General features: G+C 37.9%; 2 protein-coding genes across 7 annotated transcripts; one reads left to right on the top strand and one right to left on the bottom strand.

The window, feature by feature from the left end:
• Positions 1 to 694: 694 nt before the first annotated feature.
• LOC114138840 (uncharacterized) lies at positions 695 to 2,045 on the bottom strand. The gene is made up of 4 exons (XM_028008272.1): positions 1,940 to 2,045; positions 1,818 to 1,870; positions 1,394 to 1,747; positions 695 to 1,317 (listed from the first exon to the last, which is right to left on the bottom strand). Exons 1-4 carry the CDS (start codon positions 1,963 to 1,965, stop codon positions 830 to 832), a joined length of 921 nt encoding a protein of 306 aa, XP_027864073.1. The 5' UTR covers positions 1,966 to 2,045; the 3' UTR covers positions 695 to 829.
• Positions 2,046 to 3,089: 1,044 nt separating this feature from the next.
• Positions 3,090 to 23,647, top strand: LOC114139173 (solute carrier family 43 member 3-like). Of its 6 annotated transcripts, none has more exons than XM_028008917.1 (14): positions 3,105 to 3,696; positions 13,610 to 13,681; positions 13,777 to 13,908; positions 14,007 to 14,136; positions 15,001 to 15,047; positions 15,135 to 15,211; positions 16,269 to 16,361; positions 16,455 to 16,594; positions 17,931 to 18,040; positions 18,164 to 18,307; positions 19,598 to 19,705; positions 20,214 to 20,400; positions 21,285 to 21,408; positions 21,496 to 23,647. In XM_028008917.1, exons 4-14 carry the CDS (start codon positions 14,060 to 14,062, stop codon positions 21,607 to 21,609), a joined length of 1,221 nt encoding a protein of 406 aa, XP_027864718.1. In that variant the 5' UTR covers positions 3,105 to 3,696; positions 13,610 to 13,681; positions 13,777 to 13,908; positions 14,007 to 14,059; the 3' UTR covers positions 21,610 to 23,647. The 6 variants fall into 6 exon arrangements, with proteins under 6 accessions (XP_027864715.1, XP_027864714.1, XP_027864718.1 ...); XM_028008916.1 differs by lacking the exon at positions 3,105 to 3,696 and adding an exon at positions 12,999 to 13,270; XM_028008914.1 differs by having other exon boundaries at positions 3,090 to 3,362; positions 3,464 to 3,696; positions 13,610 to 13,908; positions 17,931 to 18,307.
• The last annotated feature ends 1,511 nt before the right edge of the window (positions 23,648 to 25,158 follow it).

Raw genomic sequence — 25,158 nt, 5'->3', positions numbered from 1 at the left:
AATAGAGCCGTAGTGGCAGTCCTACCGGCCTGACAGCTGCCTCTGCTGTGGAAACCACAAATGTACACAGATCCACAAGCAGCAAACCCATAAAATGTACAAGTTCCCTCTAGATAAGCTTCACTGGTGCATAAGCAGTTCTGCAATGAAAGTATTCATCCTTAACTTTGAGTTAAGGTGACACTCAAAATTAACCTATATGGAATCCCAAGACAATGTCAGCAAAACACTTGCAGTATGCTTGAGCTGGACTAAAGAACCAAGCTATAGCCTTAATTCTGCAAGACATGATTGGGAGACATTTGCAGGAGCTGCTAGAGAACTTTGTTCCAACAAGCATCTCACCCAGTCAAGTCCCACATGGCCTGTTCAGCTTCACGCTTTGTGGTTAAAAAAAAAAAAAAGAAAAAAAAGTTTGCATCTCAGGTTTCAAATAGACACCCCAAGCTTCCCACACTTTATTTTATCCCTGAAGGGGTTAAAAAGTGTCATGTAAGGGACACTTTGTGGGCTCTAGTGTCCCTTATATGAAAGTAAGCCGACAGGAAAGGGGGAAGACATGCGGCAAATATCGTCTGGTCTGGGAGTCGAACCCTCGACAGCCGCGTCGAGGACTCAAGGCCTCCAAACATGGGTCGCACCATCCCCTACGCCACCACACTTAATTTTTAAACTCTAATACGCTGACACAAGATGTTGGAGGAAAAGTTTATTAAAAGACATGGTAGAACCTTAAGACTCCATCTACAAGAGAAAAGTTAAACCAATGGCAAGATACATTAGTATGTTACAACCGTTAACCCACCTTTATCATATTTAACACAAAGACTTAAAGGGGCATCTTAAGCCTCTGCTGAGAGCCAGGGTTCTGTGGCACATCAGAGCCATGTTCTTTCAGATAGTGGATGGTCTGGTAGTAGTCTTTGCCCTTCTCATGGTTTTTGTTGAAGGTAGTGTAGGTGCCAAGAGGGTACAGTCCATACAGGCGCCTGTAGTATAAATCACGGTAGGGGAAGGGGTAAGGAAGAGTGTAGGGAGAAGGGAAGCCCAACAAGCCACCCACACCAGAAGCTGGCAGAGCAACAGGTGGAAGACCCAGACCAGGCCCCACACGGTCAGATGGATAACCAAATGCTTCCATCTGCTGCTGGTAGTTCCCAATCTCACCCTCCTTCACAACTTTAGAAGTGTCTCCAGACTGAAGGGCCAGTGCAGAAGGTGCTGGAGGGAGTGGTGGCCCAACAATACTCAAGCCTTGAGGCTGGGTGTTTGTTGTGGTTTCCTCAAAGGCTTGAGGGGCAATAACCCACTGCATCTCTGGAGAGAAAGAGGACAAGCTTACTTAATTTAGGATCACCCAAACAAACTTACAAGTGATTTCTTAGAATCTTACTAGGGAAGTTAGCCTGAGTTCCAGGTTGTGGAGGACTGCTAGCATACACTGCTGGAAGAGGAACCAGGGGACTAGAACCTGCCAGAATTGGCATGTATGAGCCAACAAAGCCTCCTTGAAGAGGGACTAGAGAGCCACCGCTTGCAGTATATCTTCCTCTGGGCACAGACAAGGGCCGGCCTACAGGCACAGGCTGTGCCAGAACATACTGGGGTTGAGCTAGATGTTTTGCCACTGGCTTAGAAACGCCTCCAGTTGAGCTGTAGGAGCCAGGTGCAGAGTAGCCAGTAGCATGGTAGATGCCATGATCTCCTCCAGAGTCACTAGGTCTGCCTTGGCCTTGAGATTTTGAGCCTGGGTGAACAGAAATGATATTTAGAAACAGGTTTAACTACAATTTTCCTTAGTAGATGGGAGACTTCACCTTTCACTGGAGAGCCATAAACATCCACAAGCAGCAAGCAGAAGAGGGAAACCCTGAAACACATTAAACATGAGTAAACTACTCTATTAAGCTTCAAAGGACACAACAAATGTTTCCCTTACCTCAGCAAGATCTTTACAGCGACCATGTTGAACAGCTAATGTGATGCCAGAGGTAAAGGTGATGGTTCATAAATGCTGCCAAGGACAAAACCTGTTCAATCAGAACTTAGCTGCCTAACAACACACAGCTGGTGATAATTGACTCCTAACAAGGAGACCAAAACACAGCAGATAGTTACAATATTAAAGGTTTTAGGTAAATATTTCTGATGGAGTTCAACTCAGAATGGAATAACTTCCACCATATTTCAATATTAGCCTGAGCAAGGCCTAACTCTAAACAAGACACTGACATCTGAGCTTTCACTGACTGTTGTTGAATAAATTGAAGTTTCAAAAAAAATGTGTGTGTAAATCCATGTAACTTTAGGGAAAACCAGTAATTATGCAAAACACCACATTCTGTTTTGTTCTTTAATTATGAGCTGCATTATGACTTTTTACTGCCCATTTTTAAATTTCAGAACTGAACCAAACTTTGACAAAATTACCACGTAGTTCAGTAATTATTTACCATGTTTTAAAAAGCCAAATTAATTGTGAAACATTTAATATTTTCCCTCCACAATAAATGAATTACTGATGAACATGCAGAAAATTTGCATTTTAAAATAGTTCTATTTTCTAAATTCTAAAATTCTAAATTTTATTTTCTATGTAGAGCTCAATTAAAATTAGGCTTGTAACTTATGACTTGCGGATTGAGGCATCCGAACACGATTTTAATTTCTACTCCTTTATTAATCCAAATAAATGTCTATTAATTATTGTCCTTTGGTCAACATGGCGTGTATAAACAATGGGTTTCCAAGAAGAGGGGAACTGACTGAGACAAAACAACTCAACCCACCCAAAGGGTGATTGAGAGACAAAGGGTGACTCGGGCTATCATACTGTAAGGCGATTATATTTCTAATGGCCCAGTCAGGGTACTGACTGTATTAAATGATGCAATGCCTAAACGGCCACACGGTGGCGGAAGAGGGTTTTTTTCTTCTTTTTTTGTTCTCCCCCATATCCCATTATGGGCTCCGTACCGTACAAAACCTTCATTTCTGGTTGTTGACTACATAATTTATGCTCTCGATAGACCTGAATTTAAAAAAAAAAAAAAAAAAAAAAAAAAAAACAGGACCGGTTTGCCTCTTGGTTCCACTCTGGGTATTTTGGACCCTGGGGATACTTGGACACCATGTGCGCCTCGCCCACCTAATGCGTGGGGCTTTTCCTGTCTGGTTCCAGGGACAAAACAGTCATGGACAAAGGGGTCGCTGTAGGGGATCTCAACACGCCACGTAAGTGATTCTGCCGTAAGGAGGAATGCAAATATTCAACGCTATGGGATCTTGATGCACGATTGCACCTCATCACCTGCTGATGTGAGCATCCGAACAATGCTGTCTGCCCGCAAGACTGCCAGCAAGTACTACCGAACAGTTTATTAAAATTGCCTTCGTCAAAATCCCTACTCATTTTAAAACTAAATGTTTTCAACCCTGTCATTTTAAAACACTTTATTTGCAGTCATTTTTGCGGTACGGAGCCCTGGGGCATCGCTTATCAGTGATGGGGTGGAGGCGTGGGGGTAAAATCCCCAGCCTTCAGTCTGTGTGAAAATATTACAAAGTTCAACTGAAGATAACAGGCGGTAGCACCAAGTGCATAACCTCCAAACCTTCTCACTGTTGCTGCTGCTCAGCACATTCTCCCACGAGATGAAAACAGGAGCTGGATGGTGAATTGAGTTAAAGATTAAGGTAAGACAAAGTGTCAATATTCCCATGCAGATATGGCAATTTTATCTGTTCGTGCAAAAAGCTGATCAATTTGCAACAATTAGGTTTATTCAAGTTGCAAGAAAAAGAGCTCTGACCTTTGTGCTTCACTCTAGATCTTGATGCAGTAACAATGGTGTGGTCATTTAACAGTATGTCGTGAAGCATTGATGCCCCTTGACATTTTCTATATTTTGTCATCCCTCAACCACAAACTTCAGTGTGTTTCATTGTGTTTACACTTGTGTGATAGTTTAAAACCAACGGGTGCCCAGTTATGTAATTAAAATTAAACAGCAAATGGTTTTGATCTACTTGGAAAAAATAACTGTAAAAGTACTTTATAGAACACGTCTCCATTTCTTTTGGGATGTGTATGCTGCCTTTACGTACAAAAACTAAAATTTTGCCCGTTCCAATTTAAAAAATCTGTTTATTCAGTTGCATTGCAATGGAGGGGTTTAAAGATAAGGAATCTAATTAGATCGCACTTTGACTTGACCACTCTTTTTCAAATTTTCTGCCATAATTCGAGAAGCACATATTCTCAGTCTGAAAGCAGGATTTCATGTCTTTTGTTCTCAAAACCTTTCATACTGGTGCTTACATTTTCAGTTGCTTTGAACAGAAAAGTACCGTTCCCTGGCAACCTCTCAGCCAATAGAATAAAAATGTTACACTGGGTGCGTTTGTTTCCTTCTAGTGTGTGTGCCTGTGTGGCTACTATCGATTGTAGCAACCTGCGTTGCCCAGGATGGATATATTAGATAAAATAGATTAAATAAGATGGATAGATATCATGTAGTGACCAGTGTTGTATAGTAACGAAGTAAAAATACTTCACTACTTTACTTAAGTATATTTTGGAGTACTTCATACTTTCCTGGAGTATGAAAATTTTTGATGACTTTCACTTTTACTTCACTATATTTCCGAACTTAATTGCGTACTTTTACTCCGATACATTTTCAATGTGTGGTTTAGTTACCAGAGGTGTGACCAAGTCACTGTGTTGCAAGTCTCAAGTAAGTCTCGAGTCTCTGTCCTCAAGTCCGAGTCAAGTCTCAAGTAAAGACTGGCAAAAGTCGAGTCAAGTCTCAAGTCAGGAACCTTTAATTTCAAGTCATTTCGAGTCGTTTTTATTTTATTTTTTTTTATAATTTGCAATTATACAAAAAATTCAAATAATAGACCATTTGTTCGTTTTAAAATATGTATTTATCTCAAATGATAGAACATGTGTAGCTGAACACAAAGTATAAAAAACATTTTTAAATTGGACCACTTTATTGCCCAGTTCTGTTAAACTTGATATTCAATAAAAAAAGACAAATGCTGACATTTCCACAGCACAATACAAAGAACCATAACAGCAGTTTTTTCCTCTTTTCTCTGACCTGTCAAAACAATATATTGTCAATATAATTTCCCAACGTAGATGTCTTCAAATACACCAACCATCCTTAGATGATACTAGACCCGGCTCATCATCATGATGGGACAGAGAGACTCTGTTCCCTGTGTTCAGGTCCAGAATCTGCTTTCTGTTCCGGAGCCCCGCTCACTATCCACCGGCTTCCTGAACTAACACGGTGCACATTATTTGTGGAGGCATTTGAAGGACCGGATTTATGGTAAATAATCACCAATTTAACCCGGAGTACACATGCTAACACGAAGTTAGCTAAAGTCAGCTATCTTACAGCAAAAGAAAAGCGCCACCTACCGATCTTTGTGAAGCTTCAAATGCCGGACAAAGTTGGACGTCGTGGCATCTCCATCCGATATTCTCTTCTTGCATGTTTTACAAGTTGCAGTTCGTTTTTTACTCGAAAGTTCATAACCTACGTAGCCAAAAGAAATTACTCGCGGAAGCATATTCCAGCGGTTATTTCGTATTTCGTTCCCTGAGCTCTGCAGCTTTGCCGCGTTTTTTTAAACGTCCAAATCCTGTTAATTTGATTGGTTGTGCTGCAGCTACGTACACATACATACATAAGGAGAGAGGAAAACCATAGTGACGGTCTGCGCATATTGATACGGAATGAGTGAAATTAATTAATGACGCCACTTTATAAATAATGTGTTTTAAATTTTAAGACTTTGAGTAAAAAATATCAAGTCTTTTCAAGTAAACAGCTTCAAGTCGAGTCAAGTCCCAAGTCAATGTCATGAAAGTCAAAGTCAAGTCCGAGTCTTTGAGCATTTTTTCAAGTCAAGTCTCAAGTCGTGATTTTAACGATTCGAGTCTGACTCGAGTCCAAGTCATGTGACTCGAGTCCCCACCTCTGTTAGTTACTCGTTACAAAAAAGCGAGAGAGAGAAACAAAGTGTTTTGACCCCACCTACTGATTAGCAAGTAGCAAGCAGGCTACCGAACAAAGTCCGTAGCCTGCTTGCCTGGGCTTGTTCATCACCACCAATAGGATACTTCTTCTTCTTCTTCTTTTCTATTATGGCGGATCACAAGCAACTTTAAGGTGCATACCGCCACCTACTGTACATGAGTGTGTAGAAGCATTACTTCATATCTATTAAATTCTACTTTTTAATTTTGTATTCTTAAGATAAATAAACAATGCTTTCCTTAATTTGTGAATATCTGTTATGTTTCTTTCATTTCCTAATATACCTTTAAGATTCCATTCATGCCCCATATTTCTAACTATTCTCTTTAATTCTTCCCTTTCGAGTTCATTTGACTTACAGTTCATCAATACGTGTTCTACATTTTCTTTCTCTCCACATCTCTCACATTTATCATTATTTTTCCTCCCTATTTTATAAAGCATGTCATTTAAGTAGGTATGACCTACTCTTAATCTACTAATTATTATTTCTTCTCTTCTGTTTCGTTCATTAATGCTTCGAATTCGAACTGACTTTTGTACTTCATATAATCTTCTTCCTTTCTTATCTTCATTCCACATTTTTTGCCATTTCTTGATTTCTTTACTTTTAATTAGGATACACCTGTTTCGCTTCTCCCATTAAACACAAAGCAAGTCTCGCAATCAGTAGCAGTCACATGGAAATTCTATCTTACAAAAACTCCCCGTCCAACTTGAAGAAACACATCGAGGTAACTTCTTATGAAATGGTTATAATCCTCCTGTTTCAGTAACTATAGCTTGGTCACTAGACACTACTGTATTGTGAAATCTTAACCATAAATGAACTTTGTTTGGCATTGTTTCAGTTCCATACGTGGTGTATTTAGCTTAGGCCTAATGTTGACTGTAGCAGGCTACCTAGACTCCTCTGTTCAAGGGGGACAGAAGCCATAGCGATAGCAATTTAGACTAAATTTAACGAATATAGGAAAGGCATGCAAGTTCAAAACCAGGTTTACAGATGCCAATAAGCTGCATTTCCCTCCCAATTCTTGTTTTCTTTTGCATAATGACCAGTTGTGTGCACCACCTACTGACTGTAGCATTGACTGATTCACTGATTTGTGAAGTAGAGTAATCGTAACAGATCTTTTTCTTCATGTTGGCCGCATTTTCTGTACTATTTATTTTTCTCATTTTCAGCACTGACCTTACTTGAAGGGAAAACTTAAGGCTTACAAAAACTTTGTATTTTCTGTCCTGGAGGGTTTACTAAGAAGCTGGTTAGTTGTAAAGCAGGTTAAGTTAACCTTGTGCTATAGGTAAAGCACCTAATTTTCTTAACTAAATGATGCCTGCAGGTATATCTATTAGCAGGTTTAATTTTGCCTGCACTTGGTTGTGTACATTATTTTAAGTGTATTTGACAAGTTTACCAAAATATAAAAAATGTCATTCAAACTGCATTTGCTTTGTTTTACTTTTTACTTGTACTTTTCATTACATTTACTTGAGTACATCCATTTTTACAGTAATTTCCATACTTAAGTACAAGAAGTTTCAGATACTTTAAGACTTTAACTCAAGTAACATTTCAGTCAGTGACTTCGACTTTTACCAAAGTCATATTTTGGAGAGGTACTTGTACTTTTACTTGACTCTGAGATTTCAGTACTTTATACAACACTGGTAGTGACTACGGCCCTGTTTACATGACAATGATCCAACGAAAATGGAATTTTTGTTTTGTTTCTGTTAACATATTCTAATTACAATCTTTGTTTACAAAGTAACGGTACTCATTGAAAAGGTGCAATGCTCTCACCACGCCATTAGTCGATGCTGGGTTCTTTGAAGCTAAGTGCTCATGTGTTTTAAAAAAAATGTTCTACTTGAAGGCACGTCGATTTGCGTTTCCCCATCAGATCCCGTTCCCCCAGTTATTGGGGGAAAACACGCACTATGTGTGGCAGTTGGGAAAAAAGTGGGATAATTTTGCTAAAACACGTTGTTTGAGCTTTCACGGTGTCCATAACAAGCCAGTGCTTGTTATGATCGCTGAACAAGCACACGTGTATTTTGCCACCTAGGCGGTGCGGAGCGGTGAAGAGACGCTGGGGGAACCGTATCTGATGGGGAAACATGTATTTATATATATACACATACGTATGTATGCGCAACTGTATAACGATGATTAAGTAGGGCCCGCACCTTGGCTCAAGCCCAGGGGCCCACACCCTCCTAAGTCCGGCCCTGTTCATATGAAACTTAAAGAGAAAAAAAAAACAGAAGTAGAAGGTATGATGGAGAGTGACAGTCCCATGGTTTTATTCTATTTTGGCTTTTCTCTCTGAAAAAGGGAATATATAAAAATATATAGATGTTTTGAAGGAGTAGAAGTTGCTGATAGTTGCATTTTTCCTGATGACACAAAAGAGGGGGGGCTTTGCTAGTTATGCAAACAGAGCACATGTTTCCATGTGCTTCCAGAACATGACTTCCAGAACATGAGATTGATTTGAATTTAGTGGAACTGTATCCTTTTGCTATGAATTAACATTAAAAAGAAAGAAATCCTCTCCATTTAACAATGCTTCTATTGACTTATCTAAGCTAAACCTGAAGTTTTATAACCAAAAGTGGAAGTCCAGTTGGCTCAATTATTAAATGAAACGATTGAGGTGACACCAAGCTAGAACCAGTACCAAATTAAGTGTTTGGCTTTGCAGAGAGAATGTGGGTAATTTTTATTGGACACCACACATATACTCAATTCTGCTGCTCAATTCACAAATGCATTTCCATTATAAATGTGAAATAATTTTATGGGAAACAATCTGATGTCAGGAGTATAAAGTTTATTGGTAAGTGGCGTTATTCTTATCTATCAGAATGCCAAGTAGACCTGTTTTATTTTTGTTTGAAGTGAGAAAGGACAATAGTTACTTTTTAAAATGTACTTAAAAAACTGGAATCTGTGTAATTTATCTGACTGTCTTTGTAGATTACAATAAAAAGATACTATATGTGATCACAGAAGGATCTAATAAAATATTCAGCATGCTTTCACACTTTCCTTGAAATCAAACTAATATTAAACAACAGTATGTACTGAGCGTTAAATTCACGGTCACAGATATCACTGTTGCCTCTGTTGACGTTAGCTGACCTTTCATCCATCCATCCATCCATTTTCTGTTCACCCTTGTCCCTAATGGGGTCGGGAGGGTTGCTGGTGCCTATCTCCAGCTACGTTCCGGGCGAGAGGCGGGGTACACCCCGGACAGGTCGCCAGTCTGTCGCAGGGCAACACAGAGACATACAGGACAAACAACCATGCACACACACTCTCACACCTAGGGAGAATTTAGAGAAACCAATTGACCTGACAGTCATGTTTTTGGACTGTGGGAGGAAGCCGGAGTACCCGGAGAGAACCCACGCATGCACAGGGAGAACCTTTCAGATCAATTATATTATCTTCACCAGATCCAATTTCAACTTGTTTCTCTTGGACTTGGAAGAATTGCACAAAGAAGTCGGAAAAACTTTAATATACTGTACATGATCAGCTTGCAAAGTTTTCTTGACGAACAAGATTTTTCCAATGTTTGCCACTGTGCGTTTCTTTTTTAAAATCCTGTCTGCACTTTGGGAATTTTCTGAGTATGTTCATCAGAAAGGCAGACAGTGGTTTAATGTAAATAAATGTTTCTAAGTTCAGTAGCTGAAGAAGGATTTGAAGGCTCAGTTCTGTTTTCTGCTAACATTACAAATACTATAGTCCATTCTTGTTTTACTGTTAGTATGAGGTTCTTCTCTTGGAACGCTGCATTTGCTTTATGCCAAACAGTTTTTCTCTTCTGGAGTCCAAATGATTCAGTTTGAAGAACATTATGCCTGAAGTCCTGGTCTTTGTCTTTGCTCTTTCTGGCAGGCATCGTTCTTAGAGAGTAAATGTTTACCCCTCGTATTTTAGATGGAAGCTAATTTTGTGCAACAGGTACAAACCTACTGATGTTTTAGGGATCTTGGAAACTTCTTGTGGCAACTTGTTTTCTGCTTTCAGGGTCAGATAGCTCAGATGGACATGCCTAAGCACAATGGCTGTTGTTTTGAACCTTCTCCATTTGTACATAGTTTTTGAAGCAGTGGATTTGCTGATTTTGACCTATTTTGAGACCTTTCTAACTCATTTACCAAACCCGTTAGCTGCTACTGTTTTCTTTCATATTTCATATTTCATATTAACATGATCACATTCACTTCAGCAGTCAGCAACACACTAAACTTAATGTCTTAAATTTAAACCTGACAAACCTGCTTCAATCTATTGAGGAACAAAGAGGAACATCATGTGCATCTCACATGTAATTTTAGCTATCTTAAGGGGGGGAATAATGTTGAGATTTACAAAATTATTATTATTAAATGATTGTACAAAATGTTTTAAACTTTAATTTTGTCTTGGGTTGCATTTATATTACTTGAACACAACCTTCTTTTCTTAGTGAAACTGAGAAATCTCTAGGAGTTGCAGTTACAAATATTGAGGGTTTGTTCATTGATAATAAAAACCAATAGTAGTATTTTTGTTTGAACTATAGTGACTGAATTGTCATTAAGAGTACTGTCATGTGTTTTATGACTTAAGATGGCTTTGTCTTCTTACGTTGACACCCACATATAGGCATGCATGGTTGTGATGCCTGGGTCAAACTTTGGTTTTAGGAAGTGAGAAGGTTTGCGTGCCAGAAGCTTGTGTCTTGTGATGAGGAGATCATTCTGGTCACTTATGCAAACACTATGGTATGATAGTATGATTTACAATCATGATTGACTTCTAAATGTTCTCCAGCCTCCAAAATCCTGCTGATCCACAAACACAGCAGCAAATTATTGAAACCTGGATTACAATGTAAATCATGTTTTGCTTGCTGAAGCAGTTCAGATTTAACTCCTTAAATGTGAATTAATGTTGGTATTGTAGACGCATTTCAACCCAAAGATGCTGAAGAATTAAAATAATGTACTAAATTTGGCTTTGCAGTGAGAATGTCCTGTGTTCGAGTCCCGGCCTGGGGTTTTTATGCATGAATGTGTTTCTGTGGCACAGGTTTTACAAAGCCGTATTTCTGTGATTACGTCCTCGCTTTTGTCTAATGAGTCCACCTTCAAATGTGCAAACTGATGAGAAAATGCATTTTTCTCTAAGATTTCATGTGCTACATTTAAAATATTTATATTTTTATCAGTTATGCCACAGAGTGAAAGTTTTGTAATATTGAATCACATGCTGGTAGCTCTGGTATGATCTAATTTCTTCTGCTTTTGTGAGTCTTTCACAATACCCAGAAAGATCATTGTGTTTCTGCTTAGTCAACAGCAGATTTATTTGTTTTCTGACCTCCAGTTTAGGGAATCATCAAATTTGCACCTGGACATTTATGATCATATTTTAAAGTATTTGCACTTATTAAGCTTTTACACATATTTTTCAAAATACAGCAAAAATAATTATAGTACAGACTAACACTAAGTGGTGCATATGTGTAAATTATATCGTTTTTAAATTCTTCTTGCAAATAAAAATCTGGAAAGCATGCACCTCTTCTTAGTCCTGTTTTCACATCGAGCAGACAACATCTTTACAAAATATAGAGCCCGTCAAAACTTTTCACGACCTTGGATGTGTTATCATTTGTATTGTTTTTAGAAAACAAATAAGTGATTGCATAAATATTCAGGACCTTTACATTGACTGACCTAGGTCCAGCCAAGTGGGGCTGGTAGTCTCACAATGAGTGGAATGGAAACCAAAAAAACTAATTTTGTTCTCGTGATTGATTTGTAAAAGCAATATTAGCTCAAGCAATTTATATTGTTAATGAATATAGAAATTTTTTCTTTCTGTTTCACTATCATCACAGAAATGTGTTTGTTACATTAGGAAAAGCGAAAGAGTTTTAAAGTGCAGGGCATATTTTAAATTAAGATTTTCAGATTTTATTGGAAATAAACTGATTTATACAAACTGGTAAAGATTTCATTGATTAAGGCATTTTAATATGTGGTGCTGTCATCAACCTGGTGTTTCGTTTAGCTTCACGTAACAGCTGAAGCTTTACTGCTGACTTTTATTAGCTGCCTTTTTCTCTTGCCTTGTCTAATGTATGTTGGGTCAATTTTAATGTACGAAGGATTGAAGGATTGTGGTGTCAGTAATTTAAATTTCCTTTTATTGCAGTTCAGAATTGATTCATTTCTGAGAAAAATGATCAGAATGGACAATATTCTGGAAATCATGTTGTCTCAAATGTTTTTATTCCTTTTTTTAAACTTTTCTCCATTTCTTATCTTGTTTTATTTGTTGATTGCAGACTAAAACCTTCTCATTACTGATAACCAAATGTGTTAATCTTGCAGAATTTCTACCTCTTGAATCAGATGTCGTTGAGGCAGACTTATACCTTTGAGAACATATCCTTGCATTATTCAGCACTGTGGCCCGGTCTGAACTTACAGCCGGTTTTCATGATAGCTTTATTTAGCATTGGCTTCTCCTTTTCCAGAGGATCAAACTTCTCAAATTTCACGTTTATACGTTCTTACATGATTTAATTCTTTCCTGCTCTCTAAAGCTGGAACATTACTCTGACACAAAGGCCATAGTTTGGGCTTAGAGTTAGTATTTGCAAATGCAAATAGAAATTTAAATACTTGAAGCATCTCCGGTTCTTGCTTGATAAAGAACGTGCGTGTAAAGCTGCAGCGTATTTCATAGGAGAGTAAAAGACAAGAATTGGTATTCACACGTTCATGTTTACTGTGGGTCAGTCTCCAGCAGTCCTTATTTTCCTGAAGTGACGTGAGCTGCATAGCCTCTTGGCTAAACCTGCACAAACAGTTTCCATGGCAGCATCCCCGTCTGCAGCCTCATAGCTTCTGTGGCTCTGCGGTGTGGCCAGCCAGGAATGGAGGAGTGTTTATTATCACAGTAGTTAGCAGCCTGAGGATGATGAGGGCTTCCTCTGCTGCAGAGCTGTGAGCCGCTGGAAAAGGGAGGAAAAAAAACATTTGGGACGGACCAGAGGGAGGTACATGCAGAGTAAGAAGAGGAAGAGGAACTGACCTGCATAAAAGAAGCGACAGTAGCCAGAGTGGTGGCAGTCGAGATCCGTCAGGGAGATTCTGATTTCAGTTGCTGCAAACAACAGAGAAAGGTGTGCTTCTTTTTAAAGGATGTTGCCTTACTTTTAGAAAATAGTGTGTTTTTCAACATTTCTTTGGGCTTTTTTTTAATAATTGGCTGTTTTTGAATTTTTCCTTGACGTCCATTTTAGCACAAGAAACTGACTGGAGGTTGCCTATTGCCTATATTTATAACAGATATTTTCTCTTCCAGCTGTGATGATAACCATAATCTTCCGTTCAAACATCAGTACAGGATAGTTTTTGCTTCTGACAAAACGAGAAATGAATGTAACCTTTAATCTCTCTGATGAAACTAACTGGATGAAAACGTTGCCTTCTCTTGTGATTATTTTTTTTTTGGCTTGTAGGTTCAGAGTGCTGAGACTGAAACCACGTGGGAGGAAGTGCATGTTGACACAAAGACCGGTGAACATGTGCTTGTGAGTTTTTCTGCTGCCGAGTGTTTTTATGTGAGTGACCATGCCGGAGCCGCAGAGCAAGTTTTCGGTGCGACGCTGCCTCACCTTTGCCACAGGCCTGCTGGAGTGTCTCTGTTTCGCTGGAGCTGTGTTTGGGTGGGCTGCCCTTGTTTTTGTCCTCAAAGAAGACCGTTACTTCAGCTTTCTGTGTGTTAACGGCACAGGCGTCAACGGCACGCAAACTCTGGGTGAGTTTTATCTGCTGTGGATTGAAAGTTTGATTGTGAGCACTAATTGTTGATATATATTTTAATATTTTTAACATCTCTCTCTGTTTTGGCTACAGACTGCAGTGCACAGGATGAACAGTTCTCGCTCATTTTCACCATCGCCTCTTTTATGAATAACTTTCTGACGCTGCCCAATGGTTTCCTGTTTGATCGATTTGGTACCACAGTGACTCGACTCTATGGAATGTGAGTAAAAATATGAAGGAGCCAAAGATGAGCAGCGCCTTAACACTCAGTTTAGACGATAAATTACAGAGAATCTGTTGATTTGAACACACAAAAACCATCATGCACAAAATGATTTAATCAAGCAGGTTTGTGACCAAGACATCGGTGAATGTAAACAATGCCAGAGAATGCCCTTTGATTTCCTTAAAAAAAATGCCAATGCCAGTGTGATTACTGTGTAACAAAGTTCCACCTGCAGCTTTCCTCACTTCATTGACAGATGTCAGGATTCAGGTTTCACTCTACATCATTACTGTCTTGTTTAAATAAACTCATAATAAATATAATAAATACGATTTCTGGTTATCAAACTTCATCCAAAAGAGCTCAGATCATTGAAAGAGAAACCCTGGACAAAGGAAATCTAAATATATATACTGTATATATTTCAGCTATAATTCCTGCTCTGTTTGGGTTGGGAGAAAGTCAAGATGGTGTGATTATTTTAAGTTTTATATTTTCAGCATACCTTTTCTAAACCTCTAATTTATCATTTCTAATAAATCATCACAAAGCTGCTGTTTTATGTCCACATCCGTTGGTGTGGCCTGACACTAAGTCAACACATGTTTCCAATGAAAAAGGGTGGAGAAAAAATAAAGACCAAAGGAATGTAAATATAAAAGGGTCAAATGGCGATGAGGATCAAGTGTGCTTAGTGCAAGCCAAGAATAGGAAATTAAAGTTGCTTTGCTTTGAATTCCACAGCTTTCCTGTTTTCCAAGCTTAAAATGTATTTTATTTTAAATCCAGGTTGTTTCTCATCATGGTGTAAGTTGCATCTTCTAATTCAAAAACAACATTTTTCTGTCTCACTTTTAGATTCCTTTACACCATGGGCACCTTGATGGTGGCTTTCTCCTCCTCAGGTAAAAAAACAAGGAAACAGTTTTCTATCAAATTATTACCTGCAAATTAGAAAGGCTTGTGATATCAGTCTAATTATCCTCCATCAGCTCTGGCCTACCTGCTCTTTCCGGCTCTTTCTTTTCTGGCTGTTGGAGGCATCTTGCTTCTCATGACAAACATGCAGGTAATGTTCATGCCACAACACGAGCGGCTGATTTGATCATCTTGATTTGCTGCTCTGTAAAAATACTAAGCTCGTGTTGTTGTCATAGGGTTTGGACATAAAACTATTACTCATCTTTAGGGAGAAATTAAATGTTTTGTTGTGTTTTTCTTTTTTCACTGTGTAATGATTGGAATTGTATATCAATTTTCTGACCCCCGCAATAAGAATGAGTCGCTTTGCCCTTTTTTTGGTGGAAACTGATCGAAATGACTAAAGGTGTTTCACCTTTTTGAAATTTAAAATGATTGTATTGAAAATTAGAGAAGCTCCAAGTGGGAGAAAAGTTGATCAATTTGATCTGTTTTCGATCGGCTCTAATTGTTGATGAAATACTGAAAAATCAAAAGATTTTTCCATTCATCAAAAGTGTTGACCGAAAGGCATCAACATCACAATGTCTTTTGAAACTGTTTTTTAAAGGCTAATATAAATAACATGGAGGTTAGAAACTAAGATAAATTGGGTAAATCATGTGATTCCTACTTGGATCAAAACTCCAATCTGCAGTTCTTTATCTAAAATGATTTATTTCTGTTTTATTTTGAGGAGGAAATCTGCATTTCAGAACATAAAGAGTTATTTATTTGCAAATATTGCAGCAATTAAAACAGCAGGATAATACTTGCACTTGGGACCTAAACATCATTAGGTTTTTTGTTGTCAAAGGGACTGAAGAGCTGCTTATGGCTTCAGGTTGTAGACATCTGGACAAAAACAGTGACTTAATAAGGAACTGTTTTTTAATTCATCTATGACCCACTTTCTGAGGAAACGCTGCAAGAGTGTTGCGAAAGACGTTATGAGACAAATATTATTAAAGACTGCAGCGCTTCCGTAGTAGAAAGAAAAAGGAAGTTCCTGTTTTTTCAAGCTGCTTCACATCTTTCATCCAATTCATGATGTTGTGCAGCAGGAACACAAATCTTCTTAGGAAAGAATAACCTGGTGAAATTCTACTTGCTTCACAGAGATTCACACTGTAATGCAACAATAATCTGCTTTATGTCCCTTGAAGGTTGGAAACCTGTTTGGCTCCCGCCGTTCCACCATTATCACTCTCTACAACGGGGCATTTGATTCTTCCTCAGCGCTCTTCCTCATCGTCAAGGTGAGATTCATCAAATAGCGTTTTTAAATTTGCACATACAAATATGCGTATGTGCCACTAATAATCTCCGTCACATCTTTTTTTTCTCTGCAGCTGTTGCATGAGATTGGTGTCTCTCTTCGTGCCGCCTTCCTCTTTCTGTCGGCCTGCAGCGTCATCCACATCCTCAGGACGTTCTTCCTGCTCCCCAGAAACCTTATTCCTTACCCGCTGCCGGATCGCTACACATATGGGTATGAGTAGGCTGCAAAGACACTGTAACCATCTTTAAAAATACTATAAAAGAAACATCAAAATGGGAGTCAGCAACATGCAAATATAGTACTTTGTAAATATTTTTATACCCCTTGAACTTTATCAAGTTTACTTACTGTAAAAGTCTTTTGTTGTAGGTTTCTACTATTTATGCACATGTAGATAGTAATTTTTGTTCCTATTATTTGCAAAAACGCCTAAGTTTGGCCACATCGTATTGAGGGCGTATGTGAGGTTTGGTTGCAGATTTTCAATGGGATTTAAATCTGGATTTAAGTTTACTCCACCAAGTCCTGCAGAAGTTTGTTTAAATGCTTTTTATTGAAGTCAGTTGAGTGAAGGTAGGGAGATATCTAAAACATTCAAGATTCTTCGGGAACAGGATTGAAAACCACTGCACTGCATAGTTTTATTTAGAGGTAACAGAGTGAAGGGGTGTAATTACATTTTATCTGTAAAAAATGTCAAAAACAATCCAACATTTTTCTTCAAGTTCATATTTTTACTGCATCTTGTGTTGGTCTATTACATTTTTTTACATCTTGATATTTCTGCTTATAATGTGACAAAATACCACATTTCTTGTGACATGGCACTGCATCTTCTAAAACAGCTAAGAATAAAAAATCATTTGTTTTTATATATTTGTCATTTGATAATTAATCCTAAGCTAGTTTGTTTTTTGATTTGAGGTGTACTTCTTTTTTCTACTTGTCAGAAACGGACGGATCCAAAAATAGGAATAGGAAATAGTCTTTAGTTTCAAGAGTTAGAATCTCAGTCTCTCTCTTCAAAGAGCACATGGATGAAAGGTGCAAATTCAGCAGAAAAAACTTGTTTTAAATGATAGCAGTTATTGCTCAAATGATGGTAGCCCAACAAAGAAAGAAACAGACTAAAATAATACAGCTGACACATGTCACTGAGTCGATGAAATGTAGACAAAATAATCTGCAGCTGGTGAAAAACAAAGATGCTGATAACCATGTTCCCACTTCTAGACTCCATAATAAAACAATATAATAAACCTCAGCAGGAAATTTGCTTCATCTAATATATGACATTTCAGCTTGCTTACTTTAAGAAGTAAAACCCCAGATCACGCTGTGTATGGTGGAAATCTGGTTTAATGTAATCAGAGCAATTTAGTTAATAGTTTAAAAGCCACAAAGTTTTTTAGAACAAGAAAAATATGTTTGAGATAGAATGTTGATCATATAATGTCAGACAATATCTATTTCTCTCAGTCAGTTATTTCAAAGAATTCATGAAAACTTGAGTCTTTTTCTCTAATCACTCCCACATCCACTGCAGAGTCTCTTGTGGTAAATCGGTGACTGCGAGCGCAGAGGTGGCAGCAAATGGTGAGGCTCTTCCAGCAGCTGAAGAAACGCCTCTCACAAACAATGCTCCTGTCAAACAAGGTCCAGTATTTGACAAAAAACACGAAGACTATTATTTACATATCTCTTTTATCTGGCGTAGATTTATTTCTTTTTGTTGTTTTACTGCATTTAATAACTTTGTGTCTCTTTTTGCCCTTTCAGAGAAGACTTTCCGAGAGTGTTTGCTGTCCAGGTTCTTTTTGTGGCACCTGCTCTGGCTGTCGGTGATGCAGCTCAGGCACTACCTGTTCATCGGCACGCTCAACCCCATGCTGCAGCGGCTGACTGGAGGACAGCCCTCACTGGGTAAACATCTCACTGTCAGATTGGACTGTGATACATACAGAAGTTGTGTTTTTCAAATTTCCTCAGCTTTAGTTCACACTGTATTACTGCCTATAGGTCTGAGATGCATGTAAATGCATTTTCAGTTCCAAATATAGATTTATATTGTCTTCTTTTGTTTGTAATGGGTCTTCCTAAGGAAACTGTGCATCAATCATTTGCTTTAAAGATGCACTTCTGCGGACAACTTGCATTTTCTGGACTTTAACACATTAAATTGAAAACCTGTGCAGCAGGTTCCTTGAAGGAGATAATAGATTTGAATCCAACAGAAACTGAAGGACGTAGGAAATTATAAAAAAAATAACTGTAGTCTGATTTTTACTACTCTAAGTAGTGCATAAAAGCACTTGTTAAGTTGCACAAAATTCGAGACCAACCTTCAGCTACAAAAGAGAACAAACACAGCTTTAATTAACATTTGCCAATGGAGAAAACATACAAAGCTCACATCTCAGTGAGAATCGGATGAGTTCTGACTTGGGGCTGAACGTCCCCTCATTTACATAGAATACATCACACATTACTTAGTCACACCCCCTGGCTCAAGTGTCAGGTAAAAATCTATACGTTACTTATCTGTAAGTTTCAGTCGAGCAGGGTTGCATACACATTCACAGCTCAACTTTAGGCGTTTCTCCAAAAAGGCCTCTCTGCTGATGGCTAAACAGATACTAGTAACTGAACTTCTACAAACTAGGCTTATCACCATAGCCAGGTCTCACATCTCTAACCGCTGAACACCCTGTTCTTCACTTCTTTGAGGAGGGTCAGAAGAGCATATGTCCTGTTGAGCTGCAACTGAGTGCGAACCTTTAATAGAAACATCATAAAGTGTACATTCAAATTTATTTAAACATTGTTACTAAATTTTTCCTTCACACACTACTTAGCACTAAGTAGTGCTTTTAGTAGTGCTGATATTTGAGAACACCTCAGTGAACAGGTATGCCGTTATCAAAATGTACAAGATCAGAAATACTTTAGGATGCCAAAGAGTCTCTACTAAATACCAGGATTATCTCCTAGAGCAGCGGTCCCCAACCTTTTCAGCATCACGGAAAACCAAGTCACAGTGGTTTGCTAATAACATTGAAATAGAAGAATAAAAGTCAACAAAGTCCAACATTTACATCACTGCCAAAATTGATGCTACTTTTTCCAAAGCATTTTAGGTACTTGCTACGTCAGACGGCTGGTGCGTTAAACATGCACATTTAACCATGTTGTTTCTCCTCATGTATCTGGCAGTGAGCCAGTACACCAACGCCTTTGCCATCACCCAGCTGTGTGGAGTGCTGTGCGCTCCCTGGAACGGCCTCATCATGGACCGACATAAAGGCAAACCGCGAGCTGCAGGTGAGACGGAGTTTAACAAATTTATCTAATGAAAATGAAAAATGTCAGCAACATTTTCCAAAAAGTAAAGAGGACTATTTATTTGTCCAATCAACAACTTGAGGTTTTCTGAATAATTTATAAAATTACATGGGTGTTTATTCATGATGTATGAAGTCATTTTAGTTGATTTTAAAACTATTTAATTTACACAAATTTTAGGATTTCATCTGATAAGAGAAACAACTAAAACAAAATGTCTGCAGACAAATAAAAATATTAGTTTTACTTGTTTGTGGTTTAAAAATAAAGTCTTGTAATTATTTTGGTCATAATATTTCTGCTAGTCTCTTAGTCATTGGATATAAAATGCAGTCTATTCACATAATCTAAGAGATTGTTAATATTGCATTAAAACTTCTCTCTTCACTGCACTGTATGCCTATTTATGCTGGCACAGCAGGAGGCCAGAAATAACAAAATGGAGTCACTAAACTTCACAAGAGGATCTATATTTGTATGTTTACAGGAGAGACGGAGCAGGAAGCTGATCTGCGGGCGTCCGTGCTTTCTTTATTCCTGACGGCGCTGCAGTGCGTCTTGTTCTCTCTGTGTGCCTCCACCCCTTACCTCCCACTTCAGTACCTCACCTTCATCCTGCAGGTGCTGAACCGCTCCTTCCTCTACGGCGGCAACGCAGCCTTCATCAGCGTGGCGTGAGTATGGATGCATTTGCAGAAATTGTCATGGTGCTAGACTTAATTTTAAGTCCTTTTGCATAAATATGGTTTGACAGTGAAACCACAAACATTTTATAGTTTGTGATTGGCTTTTTGTATTCAGTGACATTAAGAAACTGAAATATTTTGTGTTTATTTAATCCTGTTTTTAATGCCAAGAGAATAATACACTATGTAAAATGTGTATATTTAGTGTACCTCTACATTCATATTCAATAAATTAGAATGACATTTAAAAGTTTATTTACTTCAGTTACTCATAAATGAAACACATTATATGGGCATTAACAGGCTCGTGTTTTCAAGCCTTTAATCTGGTAAAAATTATGATTTTCCACATATAATTGAAACATTACATCAAACCTATAAAAACATTTTTACTACAGCAATGAGGATTTAATGAAAAATATGTTCAATATCTTAAAGTTTAAATGTTATTTTTATTCTGACAGCCGAGCTGTTTATTGGTATCCAAGTCCAATTTTTGTTCAGTTCATTTAAACGGCAGAAATTCAAAACAAATGTAATCTCAAAGCATTTTACAAGACAGTTTCAGTTCTTACCTGAAACTGATTCTGTCCTAACCATCTTATCATGTTTAGATTAAGTAACAAACAGCACAGTTCAATCTGAAAGGCACTTGTAGTCAGTTGATGATCTAATCCAGATTGTTTAAAGTTTATCTAAGGAAGTCCAGGTGATTGCATTAACGCGTTAGTTTACAGGAATCCCTCCTGCTGATAAAGCTTTTGGCCTCAGAGCCCAGTTAGATTTCTCCTTGAAGGATCTTTATTTGGTGCTGGTTTTGTTGAGTTTAATTGATCATGTATGTTTACGGCTAATTTGTTGCATCTTTGTAGGTTTCCATCTTGCCACTTTGGGAAGCTGTACGGTCTGGTCATGGCTCTGTCTGCAGTGTTTTCTCTGCTGCAGTATCCCTGCTTTGCTCTGGTGAAAGGACCTCTGGGTGGAGATCCTTTATACGTGAGCACAGTTTTTATCTGTACCAGCTGTATGCTAATTCAGCTATGAACCCTCCTCTCATGGCCTCCCCTCTTCATGTGTGTGCAGGTGAACGTCGGCCTGACGCTGCTCAGCGTGTTAGCCTTCATACATCCCGTCTTCATCTACATGCATTGTCGAAATCTTGCCTCTGAGAGAGCAAAGAGCAAAGCCTCATCTTAAAGAGTGCAAAACGAGGATGGTGATTTCTCTTTAAAGCTTTCCACCATGGTGGTCGAGTATCATTTCTTTTTATTTTCTCCGAAGAGTTTTTGCAGCGCTAGTGGCTCGTATTTTTTCTACAGTAGGCAGACAGAAAGGAGGGTGAGGAGAGGGGGGAAGACATGTTGCAAAGGTCGTCGGGACCGGGAGTCGCCCGCGTCGAGGACTAAGGCCTCCAAACGTGGGGCGTGCTAACCCCCTGCGCCACCACAGCACGCCCCCGAGTATCATTTCTTGACTAGAAACTAAAAGAACTTTATTTTCAGTAAATTTTGTGATCATTTTACAGTTTCACCTTAAACCAGAGTTCTTTATACAGATAGTCCTAAGTGTCCCACACAGGCATAAAATTACAAATCCTCACAGTCACACTGTCAAGCTGTGCCGATCTGAAATCTCAGGAGCAACCAGCTAATTCCAGACCAAAGTGTACCGTCTCATGCAGCTCTAAAAGATCTGTGTATAATACAGGGCTTGTATTTTATCCACACACTCAACCTGTTAGAGCCTTTACACAAATATGATCATGTTTCACTACTTAGTTTAGCGGCATTTAGATATATGATGTCACAGTTGAGGGATGGAAAGCATGCATAACTAATTATAAATAATTAAAGCCTTGCATGTAGATAAATAACTTGCTGTCCTCTTCTAGGGTAAAAACAACCTTTTCACAGATGGCATTTGGCTTAAAACCTGCCATCCATGAATAATCTCATAATCTGGTAGCGTAATGTTCTTCTACACTCTGGGATAATGACATTAAAAATTATGCTTATGCAGTCAGCATATCAGATGCCCATTACTATGGTAAATAAATACAACTAGAGAAAATGTAGAGTTTTGGTCCAGCAGGTCTTTTGTCACAAATTCAATGTCAACCTCCATAAATCAGGAATAATGTGGAATGACAATCCTGCTGATAGCATCTTGTTTTTGCATTTCAAACAAATTCTTAAACAAGCAAAGATGCATGTATACAAGTAGAGACTCCCTGTCAGATCAAGAAAAAGGGATTTTAGATTAAGAGGGAGAAGGAAGATCTACTAAAAAAGTGAACGTCTGTTTCTCTCCTTTACTCTTTGCAAGTTTCACTTCATTCCAACAACCTTTTTATGTGTTTACTCAGTCATCTGATGCTTGAAGTAACTCTTTTCTTTCTTTTTTGCACAGATATTCTGCGTTGGTCATTCATTGTTTTTCTGCGTAGGTCAGTCATACGTTTTACTTAAACAAATTTGTTGTACGTTTGTTGTTTGATGCCTAATATGTGCCATTTATTGCTGAAAGGGAAAATGCGTTCATTTTTATTATGAAACAGATTAAGGACCATTGCAGTGACCGTAATAACAACGTGTTCAGTATAAAAGTTACTCAGCATAGATTTGAACAGCTACATCAGAGAGGAAACATCTCTGCCCTCTGCTGGCTGCACAGCAGATTTATTTCCTTCTGACCAGAAAAACATTTCTTTTTACTACGTTGATGTCGTGTTTTTGTCCATTATGTGGAGTGTCATTATTTCAGTGTTTTTATGTTAAACATGGACACATATAGACATACTGTGTTAAAATGTGTAAAGGGTCAAAAAGGGACATTTTATATTCCGAGGGAAAGTGCCAAACTAAAGCTGATTAGTATTTTTTTAAATGAGATATTGATAAATATTGATATGGATATAACATTGCTGAACAAAATGTAGCTTTTGATTAAATGTGTGATGAAGGGAATTAATGTTCTTCACATTCTGTTGCTTTTGTTAAACTGAGGTCAACTGCGACCTACAGGTTGTGAAAAAAAGTGCAATTGTGAGACAGTTATTTTTTGTTTTTGGGCATGTGCACCGACTGATGGCACCCTTTGAATTTCGTTGTCCTTGTGACAATGACAATAAAGATTTATCTATCTTATCTTATCTTATCTTATCAATTGTACAGACACGTTTTTACGTACAAAAATCCATCCTGAATAAAAACCTGATACATTTCAGTTATCAAAATGTTTGTTTTTCTGAGTTAATCTGAGAGTTTTCCAAAAATGCATTTAACTTTGATAAATGTGCAACTGGATTAGTCTTACATTTCAAAAGGAGGAATTGTAAAGTATTGAAACTGCAATATTGACTGACATTAATTTCCTTAGGACACTTTGTTGATTAATCCTGCTGCAACCTCAGGAATTTTGTCTATCTAATGACTTTTTTGTTGTATATTTTGAGTTGTTGCTTTGCAATTTCCCCACTACTTTTTTTTAAATGGATGCCATCTTTTTTTGTGAAAAATATTAGTCCCGCCTGCAGAAAATCATCCTTTAACTTGATACCGTCACTTAAATGATGTTCTCAGGTCTGCAAGCTGCTGCATTTTCTTTCTGTTTGAAAAGATGGTCAGTTTGGTCAAACGCTAACATTTTAGTTTCATCAGACCACAGCATAGCTCTGGTTGTGTGTTGGTTTTAGAAAAATGGCTTCTTTGAAACTGAGTGGCCTGTCAGACTTTAACATTCAGAGGTTTCTCACAAAGTCATAACTCAAAATCTAATATTGCTGCCATTATACAAGCATATTTGTACACTTAACTGTTTTCCTCTTCTTAGATTATTTACCTGCAATGACACTTAAAGTTCTGATAATTAGTCATTGAATGCATAAAATACAAGCAAATAGTTGAGAAATAATGGTTTGTATAATTAACAGAGCAGTTAGTTGGTCACTGACACTGAGCATAACAATTATCTAATGCTACTGGGTTTCCAACTCGCAACTGAAACACTAGAAAATTAGGTGTGACATCAATACAGCAATCAAACAGACTGACTTGTTTTTAGCGATACATAAAAAGACAGAAATGTATGTTTCTGCTGAAAATAGAGATAAAGAAAGATGAAATCTGAGTTTTCCCGTCTGAAATAAATTTACAAAAATTAAACAGGAAACAAAAATGAAGAATCAGAGCTTCTATTTGTGGTCTTATAAATGAAGTGTGTCAATGCAGTCAGTTTCCAGAAGGTCAACGGGAAAAGGCAAAATGCGGCTGATTCAAAGAAAAGTTGGACAGGCACGTTTCTGCCTCCAGAGGGAGCTGGACAAGAGATGATAAATCGTTCAAATTTTTTTTTATTTCTTTTTTACATTTTCTGGCAGTTTTTCATTTTAAAGTTATACATACCAATGTAGAGATATTATGAATTGCAAAAATGAGAGATTTGCAGCCACTTCAGAGGAATGAGTAAGTTACAACAGAAAGGTTTAGATAAATGTACAGTTTTAAAGTGATTCTCATGAAGCATTTTGTAAAACAGATTATTAATAAATCAGTTAATTAAAGGCACAGTGGAAAGACAAACAGCATCAGGCTCTTTGATTTATGATGGGACTTGTCTTAGTTTTGGTAAGTAACCTATCTGCAATCATAAATCAACTTACTGACTTAAACATAAGTCAGTTTTCTGCATCATCACTTGCAACCATGACGTATAATCCATATAACTCAAACATATATTTTTAATTTC

The sequence above is a fragment of the Xiphophorus couchianus genome, chromosome 23, assembly GCF_001444195.1.
Source record: "Xiphophorus couchianus chromosome 23, X_couchianus-1.0, whole genome shotgun sequence".
Classification (NCBI taxonomy): Eukaryota; Metazoa; Chordata; class Actinopteri; order Cyprinodontiformes; family Poeciliidae; genus Xiphophorus; species Xiphophorus couchianus.
Note: the sequence above shows the minus strand (reverse complement) of the source record. Positions and strands in the feature narration are given on the sequence as shown.